At 32.6% G+C, this 11529-nt stretch overlaps 1 protein-coding gene across 1 annotated transcript; it reads right to left on the bottom strand.

Annotated features, from left to right (window-relative positions):
- Positions 1 to 998: 998 nt before the first annotated feature.
- Positions 999 to 9457, bottom strand: LOC130646160 (neuropilin-1-like). The gene is made up of 4 exons (XM_057452300.1): positions 9448 to 9457; positions 8996 to 9136; positions 4711 to 4994; positions 999 to 2639 (listed from the first exon to the last, which is right to left on the bottom strand). Exons 1-4 carry the CDS (start codon positions 9455 to 9457, stop codon positions 2526 to 2528), a joined length of 549 nt encoding a protein of 182 aa, XP_057308283.1. The 3' UTR covers positions 999 to 2525.
- Between the last annotated feature and the right edge of the window lie 2072 nt (positions 9458 to 11529).

An 11529-nucleotide genomic window follows, 5' to 3' on the forward strand; every position in this document is an offset into this window, starting at 1 on the left:
TACACACCACACAATATCCACCCAAAAATAAAACCACATGCAATCGGCCCATTCACATCTTTCTTAACCTCATCTCTGATGCATGAAAAATAAAAACCTAAACCGATCAAAATATCGATAACAACATTTTTTCCAGTTCAACCCCTCTAAATGTTTGTAGTTCTGATTAATTAAGTCAACATCTTAATGTTCAAACGGCAAACAAGGTTTGGTAATAGAAATGGTCTCAACATAAACCATTTCGTTCCCAGTTCTCTTCAAACTCTCTTGAACAACATTTCTTTGTTCTCACTTCCCATTCAACGTTTGAATGATTAATGTTTCTCGCTGACCGTTCCGAATTAGGCTCTTCATCGTCGATTAAAGTCAAAATCTCCTCATTTAATAACTTTATCGCATCAAACATCTGTTTAAACCTTCCCTTCATAGTTCTTAAATTTACAATTTCGATGATATTATTGGCGTCAAATACCTTTACACAATCATTTATTTCAACAATCGTTCTTTATTTAGTATGCGGTTCTACTTCTCCTCTTTCTTGATAAGTTTGTTGTCGACATTATTAATCTGATTTGAGAATATAATCAATAAACCTTCTCAACAAAGGTAAAATAACGGTAACGTACACTCGACCAAAAAATACTTAACGTTCACCGTTCCGAAGCCTGAGTTTCGATAACATAAAACTTTTTACCACACTCAAAATGTTTGCGATTAATTAACATTCCCAATCAATATTTAACTTTGTAAACACTCCCAAACCACCAGTAAATTCCAACACCAATTTATACAATCCGATCATTTTAACTTTCCAATTTAAAACCACACTCACTCAAGTTCAATGTTCTTCACAATAACAAAAACTTTCACTTCAAATAAAACTTTCGATAACGAATTTGAACGTTCAAATTTTTCTTTTTATCCAATATATACGGGGTCGCGGCACCATATCAAAAAAACAGTATATAAACTAAGATTAAGATAAACAAGACGTATGATATACGCAAACAACCTCGCGAATAAAGTTTACAAAAAACTGTCTATCAAATTGGGATTTTTGTTACGAAGTTAGACACGACATATTTTACTATTCAGATACGCAATAATATTTGTTACACACTTATTTTTCAAAATTGATTTGTGAGACCTTCCTGAACGGAAAATTCCTCGAACTTTTAATTTTCGATGGGTCCGTCTTGGGTGAACCGACTGACAGGAAGAAGAAAGACCACAAACCCACAAACCCCAAAATTTGCGAAATTCATTAATTCAGTTAATTCTGCCTACATTCACTTTTAAAAAGTTTGGTGGAAACACCTTTATTTACTAGTTAGTTAAACAAGTGTTTTGAACACTTGTCTTATCTTTTTAAAAAAGAAAAAAGAAAAAAAAAGTAAAAATAGTTACCAAGATAAGATTCGAACATACGACGACTCCCGTGTCGGTGCTCAGAGAGGCAAAAATTTCCATTCTTGTAGGACACATTTGCGTTTTAATACAAGCTCACGAGCTTGTAATAAGGACTTCACTCTTGACTTGTAAAGAAAAAAACTTGTCTTCACTCTTCGATAAAAACATACACACTAAAATGAACACAGAAATAAAAAGAGCATCTTCGCGGGGGCATATGACGCAATCGTCTACAAAGGCTTATCTAAGGTATAAAGTATGCAAAAGATAAACAAATCATTTCTTTGTTTAGAAAGTCGATTTTTCAGTACTAAAAACACACAATGATTGTGAAAGTCAGATTCCAAAAAAATGATAGTGTTACGGGAGAACATACATGGAGTCATTAATAAAGATTGCATTTCTTATTTTCCAGCCTTTAGGTGATTTTCCAACAGAGGTTTAGATGAAGAAAATTGTCAAGCAGATGGATTATTTGTTTGGATTTTACCATTAAACTTTCAACATTTATGAAAAGTTGAGGTTTTTCACGAAACTAATAACAACACATCTCTTTATTCGTAGTTTTTATTAATATGAAACAAAACTGAAAAGGGTATCTTTATTCCAACAGTCACAGATGGCAAAGACTTAAAACAGGCTTTATATCAACACTAGCAAAAAATATATGTAACAAAATTTAGGTACTAATTAGGCAAATTACACGTCACATTATAAGCATGCGCTGTTAATTTTTAATTCCCTCTATTTATTCCTTAAACTTTTTTTTTCTGACCAGTATACGTATAAAGTGCTGATGATATTGAAGTAATGAAAAAAACAAATCTTAAAGGATATAGTTCCTTTTGTTTTAAAAAGGTGTTTTTTATTTCATATATGCTGAAAAATTTATTTATTTATTTACTTTATTTTAAAAGTAAATGGGGAATAAAATAGATAACAACACACACGGCATTGTCAGCGCGGTTATTTTGTGAAATTTAACATTGCCAATTTGACTTAGTTAAACACAATTATTATAATATAAGTCTTCGAATTAACTGATTTCATTTTTGGAGAAAAAAAACATACCATTGTTATAATTAGACAGTTAAAAGTGAGTGAATAACATCCTGCTACAATGAAGTCACCTGTTCAATCTTATAAAACCGGTGACCGTTTAAGAAGAAAACATCGTCTATTGCAATGTTCGAAAATTTATCTCCGCCGTTTGATGCAGTGAATGATACCTAAATAATATTAAGAAATTTGTCATTAGCACTTGCAACGAATTTGATTTTTAAACGCGGAATTAAGCCGAATTTTGATCAGTAAAAACTCTCGATAATACTTGTAAAGAAATTCCCTTTGGCTGATAGAAAATGAAAAAATAGGTTTTCTATTTGTTTTGCTGTCGTCAGCAGTGCAGATGAAAAAACAAAATTGTGAAATATAGTTTATTCTTTCTCTATAATGTGTAGAGTTTGAAAAATATAATTGTTTGAAAAATTTGCTGACGCCTGAACACATTTTTTTCGAAATTTGTATATCCATCGCCTTTATTGTATAGATCTTGAAACGCTGTTCAAGAAAATATATAGGATCGTGTATATTGCAGAAATATTAGGTTTAAATATTTTTGACGACGTCATCATCCCGTTCATTCCGAAAGGAATTCGGGAAGCTAGGTTTGGGAACCTAACCCAATTTTGTCCCAGAGTGTCCCTAGTTACCCACGCGGTGAAAAAAATGACGTCACCACCGTGTTATTAAGTTATTTTGTATTAAGTTTAAAGTGCACTGTAACGGTTACGTTAATTTAACATAAGATATTGACGTTTAAGTAGTGTTATTGATGTCGCGCCATAACGTCAGAAAGATTAACAAACTGGACATCACTTTTTCGGCTACATCGAAGGAAAATGAACACATCCAGACGGACACACTCTATTTATTATTTCAAAAGATTAAGGAGAACAAATTCAACACGAAAATAGGAAAGTATATCTTTCTACTTGTTTCCATATGTCTCCATAAAAATAGTATGGACGTCTTATTAGCATTTAAATTGGGAAATTTATTCAATTGTGATTTTATAAGGGGAAAACGTGTAGCCATATTAAAATCTGAGGAGGAGTAAAAATAGACCAATATTGACTTGTAATTATTTAATAAGCAAGGAAAAACCCTGATTAACAAAATCAAATGTTCTTGCTCAATGTTAGGTTGCATTGATTATGCCTTCATTTATTAGTTCATTCCTGAGGAAAGGTTTCCCAATTTGTACTAACTAGCTATTGACTTATTTCTTATTTATTTTTTAGAATATGCTATCCTTACTACCTAGCCGGCTAGGTTGTGATCCTTACTACCTAGTTGGCTAGGTTGTGTATTTTTCGCTCTAATGTATAACCCCTTAGAGAGCAGTATCAGTAACAACTCTGTACGTAGTTTTTGGCTTTTTAATAATACTGGGAAGTTTTATTGCAACGCCCTGAAAACAGTCAAAGGTTAGCAGGTCTCATTATGGGTCAGCAGATGCGAGATGCTCCTTAACATGTGGAATTGCCACAGAATTCAGATAAAAGTAAAATCACGTGCATTGACTATTGATGGTGTATCTGTAGCTAGGCGTAGACTTTCACAACGTGTCGCAACTGTGCATATTGCTGAAAGTAATGAGCAGTCTGCTCAGGATGCTGAACCACAAGCTGTTGCAGAGAATAGTGAGCAGGCCGCCATTAGCCGACGTCGAAATGCTCAGAGACGAGCTGTTGTTCGACAAAGGCAAAAATTTTAACAGGTCGTAAATAGACACTAGGCAGATATCCAAATGCTGCAGTTTGTGTGCGCCGGAATGCGCCGTATTATAATATCGCACATCAAAATGTATTGCCTAATTTATATGTTTTAGGTGCTATGGAGAAAGAATGAGTATTGTCAAGCTTAAAAGACTGAAAATGATAATTGTTTTAAATGCTGTCACAATTGAAAAATTGCATTAGATAATTTGTACTGATGAGATAATAACGTCATCAAAATTCCTAAAATTTTCTATATTTTTTACTGTTCTTCTGTCTGCGTGACCTTACGGAGCGACGTCAATAACACCTCTTTAACGTCAATATCTTATATAAAATTAATAAATCCATTACAGTGCACCTAAAATTTTGATACTAAATTACTTGGAAACGAGGTAATAATGTTAGTCATTTTTCATCACGTGGAAAGCTAGGGACCACCTGGGATAAAATCGGGTAAGTTTCCCAAACCTTATTATAGTATAAATAGTTAACGTAGTATTGAGACATTAAAAATCACCTGGTAAGGATTTGCACCGCAATCAAAGTTTATTTGTCCTGGTAGCCACCAATCATTCTCGTAAGTAGGGATACCCAAGTATAAGGTTTGTTTACAAGTTTCAAGTTTTTTATCAAGGGAATCTATAGACACTTTCAGTAAATGGTTCTCTGATCCGGTCATGTAGTACCAAAATGTCATACAAGTTTCTCCAGGATTTGATTTTCTTTTTAGTATCAGAATTGCTCTGTCTTCGCCTTCAGTCTTCCCTCCAACGTCGACTGCCTTCATGAAATAACCAGAGTCTAAAGAGAATTTTAAATATAAAACGCTTAAAAAGGTGCTTTTTTGCCGTAGAAAAGTGGACTCCAGAAATTATATAGGATTTTTAATGAAATACTAAGATCTAGCAACCTAGTATAGATGGTCAACCCGGTCTTATTGCAACGTATTGCCTGGAAGAATATTTTAAACAAAGAAGTAACTAACATTGCAAAGTATCTACGCCATAACGATATAGTATTTAATTCAAGGAAAAGAAACACCGATTCAAAATGCTTTCAAATTAGTTTATAACTTAGTGGAGACTTAAACCATTTAGTTATAAATACCTGGGTTTAATTGTTTATCCTAAACTTTTATTGAATGAAAATTTAGTAGTGTGTGTAAAAAGACATGAGACAGACTGCCCTATAACCGCAGTTGAAACAGCAACCACAATTTACAACACCATGGTTACACCTCCTACAACTTTTAACAGCATTATCACTTTGAATTTAAACGACACTCAATTAAAAAACCTCCCTTCACTTGTTAATGGTGCAAGATGCATCACAAATAACCAAGATCTTATTACAAACCATAACAAGATATTGAGAAGTAGTTGCTGCATTGTACATAAATGCATTGACGGTGAAACGTGTTATGACCTTATCAACTACTTCGAAAAGGTGAATCATTCGACAAATAATATATGTTTACCCCTATTTCACTGGGGGGGAGGTGGGGACCAAATGGTCCCCCTACCAGTTTTTGTTGCATAACTTTTTATAGGATTATGATATAGCCCTGAAATTTTCTGACTTTTGGTAAAATTTATTTAGCAATTTTTCGCCGTAATTTCTTTTGAAAAAATTATGCTCACCTTCAGCATTAATTCAATTTACTAAGGTTGTCAAAATCCAAAAAGAATATATTTTTAATTTGACTGAAATAAATCAATTTCAATACTTTTACTATTGTTTTATAATATGGAGTGAAAAAACATACTCAAATATGACATTTACTCAATTTAGGTATATGTTCATGTCACTAATCCATTGTCATCTGTTACCATGGAAAAAAGACAATAAGTTGATAAAAAAGTGAAATAAGCACTATTATATATCATTGTTTTGCAAATTTTACAGAGATTTTATATATCTACTTAGTTTTTACTGTTAGCGAAGTCAAATAATTATCTTTTTATCGACGTATGTTGTTTCATCGATGACGATGACGTCATAATATGCGTGATATCGCCAAAATAAATAGTTTTTCAATTTGTTTAAACAACAAATAACAAAACTAAAAAAAAATAGAGCCGTAGCTAATGAAATCAATTCCGTCATTTGATTAAGTCCAAGAGTCCAATTTGAGGGGTCTTAATGACGTCATCTTAAAAATAATAACGTCATCATAATTTTTTTAATCAAATTGATTTTATTTATCAAATACTAACCCCCTACCAATTTTGAAGTAATTAGGCTTTCTCAATCAGAAGTTACATAGGGGGACCAAATGGTCCCCCAGCGATTGAGAGCCCTTAAAAGCATAGTTGGAATAGGGTTAAACCTCCACACTTAAACTAGAGCTTGAAAAGACCGTCTTTTAATTTATGAGGACAAGAGTTTACAGCAAATTATGTATGGAATTTCAATTATTGAAAAATCACAGTTTTTAATCATCTTATATGTGTCAATACTATTTGTACTTCTATAAATATACCATTGTAGCCAGAGGACACATTTGTAAAGGATTTTATCTGAAATGTAAATGTCCTGCAGAAATAAAAAAAGGATATAAAAATACATCACAACCGGTATATTGGTTAATGACTGACGTCATCAATTAGTTTATCAAATTGTTGATTAATACCTGGACAACACTTGTTGTAAGTTTTAAAAAAATTACAGAGGAGGGGTGGAGGAGCGAATCATCCCCTCTCCCTCCCCCCTCCCCCATACAGCATTGAGGAGCCCCTCAAAGGTCCAGCAGGAATAGGGTTGAAAGATGGAAGTAAAAATGTCACAATTTTAAACATGTGTATTACGTAGGCAGCTAACTTAATTTGCATTTACAAAGAAACTAACCTTGTAGTAATGGGACAGCTCAATATGATACCCAAGAACTTTGAACTTGTTGCAGTTCATTTGTCAATTTTCGTTAAAGACTTGGGAATTAAAATCTTAGAACATTTGTTTAGATACCATACCTTAAAGTGTGATAATTCATGCTGAAGTCAGCATACCTTATTATTTCGGTGTCCTGTACTTTCATAGGAAGGCACTTTATAACATTCTTACCAGCCATACTAATCTGGCAAAGAAGAACTGTCGCAAATTATTACAAAAAACAAGCTGCCTAATTTATGAAATAAAAAGGTTAGGCTATTCAAGGCCTTGTTAACTAAAAGTGTTTTGGTCTACATCTAAAATGGAACAAAAAATTTAGTAATTTGATAAGTAAACTCACTTCTATTTAATAATTAGTTTTCTTTAATTAACAATACCCTTAGTTTGAATAACTGCTAGTGTTCAAACCTTTTGTGTGTGTATGTCCTACCTTCACTATTGATAAATGATTCAAAGAGTCCAGGTGACTTCACAATGGTAATGTTTAGTGGCTACTTAACCAGTTAAGAACTTGTGAACTAAAAATACCTTCAACCCTTTTCTCAACCTTAGGCTTGACCCATAAAAATATTATATATGTAAAAAAACGTTAGCTTTCATCACTGTTTTGCAAGATCACTATTGCTAGAAACACTTAGTTTGGGCTAGACAAAGCCGTCACAAAAGATCTCAAACAAATGTAAGGTTCTTCATTGAGTGAAGAGGCTTAAGTTCCACTTAATCAAAAGAGCATGTTCTTTAATGTATTATGAGTCTACGTAAAGTACAAACACGAGAAGCAAAGAACATTGTAATATCAGCCGATAATCTTTTGGTTCGTGTATTCTTAGTTTGACTGTCTCTAATATTATGTGGAACATATAATGCCAACAAGCAACGAAAAAATCTGCCACATTTAAAATCATTCAAGAGCATATTGCTAAAATTGAAATTTATTTCTAACATTCCAACTTCGAACTCTCACGTAGTTAGTCTTGATTATGATGCCTCTAAAAAAATTCTTTATCAATATTGTAAATTTTGTATACATCATAACGCATAAATAACTTATCCATACGGAATAAAAACAAATCATGTTACATAATTCACAAGTCTGCACAAGAGGCTTCTTCTCCAGTGGCCTTGGATTGACAAAAAGAAATAAGCTCCGGGACATAAGATTGTGTCTCCGCTCCTCCCGGTATTACACTCGGCCTCTTAAAACACCACAAGGATAAAATTAAAACTTGTTATGTAATTTTACAGACTAATTGATAAAAAGAAGCTGATGTCAATTCCACTGTTATCATTTTTTCTTTTTCTTTTTAGCCGTTTTTAGAGACACTGGTAGACAATTTTTAAGTATATATCATTGTGATACATACCTAAGAACATGAAAAGCACTTCGTATGAGTGAAGTAAGTAAAGTAAGACATAACTAAAATGTCCTAGTTTAAGTACTTAAGACGCCAGAATGATATTCAGTGATCATAAAATTCAACACATCTTCCGTGCAGAACGATAAAGTACAAAATCAGCATCCATTGTGTAATCTTCATTAAATAACTAAACTTAACAAGGGAATAGCCGTTTTAAAACAACCTTAATGAAAAAAACTACAAAACCATGAAGAATACAATTAATAATCTACCAAACGCAGTTGCTTTAAAATTAACACGGCTTTTAGTTAAGTCGAATTCCAACTTTTATTGATAACTCTTTGGCACAATCAAAGGACCTGTCGTTTTTTCAATACTAAAATCCGTGAAAAACAAACTGAATGCCAGCATTGTTAGAGAAGAGATGTGTCTGTTCTAGAAATATGTATCAAGTAAATTTTGCTTTAAGCTAATTTTTAAAAACCGCTGCGAATTTTGAAGTTCATTTAACCTTTTCTTTTGCACCTCTATATTTAATATCAATGTTATAATTACCTCCCATAGTTGTATGATCAAATAGAGGTCCGTCTCTCATTATTTCGCCTTTGCCAATTTTGCTTTTCCACACGTATCTGTGACTAGTACTTTTATCATTCCATCCCCACGTATCAATTTCAAAGGTACAATCTTCGGGACCTGTAAAAAAAATAGAATCACTTACGAAAAAGTTTTTTATAAAAATATATATAAGGCATACGCACACATTTTCTGAATGTTTTTTTGTTTCATGCTTTGACTCTTATGTTCACCATAAATGCCTAACTGAGCGTCCTAACTCGCATAAGCGCTCTTCTTGAATAAGCTCCTGGAGGCAATTACTTAAGAATATTACTAGAATACTTTCAAGATTATCTACAACATCAGCAATGTAATTTCATGTTAAAACGACTCTCTATCCTTTAATTTAAGTAGTTCGCTATCATTTCATTGGCGTAAAGAAATTTTACCAGTAAACATTATGTTAGTTGGCATGGCCGTTAGCAAAACGGCAACATACTACGGCAGATTTTTTTTCACTTTTTGCACTAATTGATAAATTTCGTGTATAAGTTGGGAATTAGAAAGATTCTGACCGTATCAAAAGATTCACGGGCGCAATATCTCCATGACGGATTAATTTAAGAATTTATAAACACAAAGTATTTTCCACTGTTAAAATATATTGTGTGCAGTATCATACAATAAATTATGTTTGCAATACCGATATCGTTATAAAGGATATAAGTCGTCCACACATTCATTTTAATAATGCTTAAATGCGTAGAAAGCAGAAGAGGTACTTAATTATTGTACAGTTAATTCGATAGAAACTGCTTCTTTTCAAACATATTCAAACTGTTTCTTTAAATTAAACTAATAGAAATCTCCAAGCCCCTGAATATTATTCGTGTTAGTTGCATCTATACAAAATCTTGTACAAGAATATACCAATTGTGCAGAATTAGTCTACAATAAAACATAGCATTCCACCTCTAATTTCATCGAAAAAAGTCGAAAAAGTTGCGGAACAACAAGATATTTCTCGTCAAGAATACATTCACTGCAAAATATTTTTGCCTTTTTACGAAAATGTTATCGTATGACAGAAATAATAAAAAATAAGAACAAAGTAAATGAGACAAAAATTTTTTCTATTTTTTCTCTTCTATTAACTTGTTTACGGAAGATGGTGGTACAGAGGACGGACGTGGCTCTTGTATTTTACACAGAAATGTTCCTTTACATTTACTGCAATCATGGAAAGATAGACACGAAACTTCCACGAATGCCACGTTTTTATTTCTGTTGCTTTAATTATTTGAAGATATTAAGAATTGTGAAGGGCCAGAGAGACTAGAAGATTTCGAACAAAGATATTCCATCAGAAGGTGCAAAATTTTAACCAAAATAAATTTCATATCACAAGTTTATTTATTTAAGATGAAAACATCGATATTATAGGTCTCACAGAAACTCATTTCTCAGACGAACAGGGCGACATTTTCATAATTCGGGGTATAATTTTCTGAACGGAAACCGTCAAACTGGTAAGTGTGGTGGACTTGGTATGTATGTTAAATATCAGTTAGCTTCGAAAGAAGGGAAGACTTTGAAAACACCAGCTTAGAATGTATTTAGACTGAAGTGAAATTTTAAATCTGCTAAACACATCCTTATTTGTTGTGTGTATTGACCCCCGTATGATTCTCGCTATCCGAAAGATTTTAATGATCTATTCAATGGAATGATATCAGTAGCAATTGAGGATAGTAATTGTCTTGGGAGACTTGAATGTTAACTATCTAAATAAAGACAGCTTTTAACTCTTCTAGGTTTTAAGCAAGTGATAAAATCTGCAACTACAGTATGTGATACAACAAAAACATTGATTGATATAAAAGCCACAAACAAATTTGAGAATATTAGATCAAGTAACGTTTTCCCGACATTCTTCAGTGATCATGATTTGGTTGCATGTGTGTAAATTGAATCACGTAAAATTTAAACCTAAGGAGACCGTTGTCGAGACTACACTAGTTATAATCACAATACAATGAACGCAGAACTCCAAAAATTTTATTGGCAAAATGTCTATAATTTCAAAAATGTTAACACGGCCTAGCAATATTTTAATCAAACAGTTTTCACAGTATTTAACAAACATGCTCCCTTTACTATGAAGCGTCTAAGTCGAAACCTGTACCGTGGCTAACAACCAAGACACATAGTTATAACAACTTTTAGTTGATATGTATATCTAGTATAAATATTCAGTAAAAAAACAAAAAATAAAAAAAATATAATAGGGTAATTTTCTCTGCTACAGTATTTTGTGCACTATTAATTGTGTGAAATCTTATATCTTTATCCCGCCCACCCTACTCCGTATATTTGTTTTCTTCCGCATTTAGGCATTATCAAAAAAGCGTCATGTTTTTCTTATCTACTTTTTGATACATTTGTAGGGGATTGTACACTAGTTGCTAAAACTTAATGTAAAAAAATGCTTGCAATATATTGTAGCGGTGGAAACTACTTTTAACGCTTAT

Source organism: Hydractinia symbiolongicarpus, chromosome 5 (genome assembly GCF_029227915.1).
Source record: "Hydractinia symbiolongicarpus strain clone_291-10 chromosome 5, HSymV2.1, whole genome shotgun sequence".
Taxonomy (NCBI): Eukaryota; Metazoa; Cnidaria; class Hydrozoa; order Anthoathecata; family Hydractiniidae; genus Hydractinia; species Hydractinia symbiolongicarpus.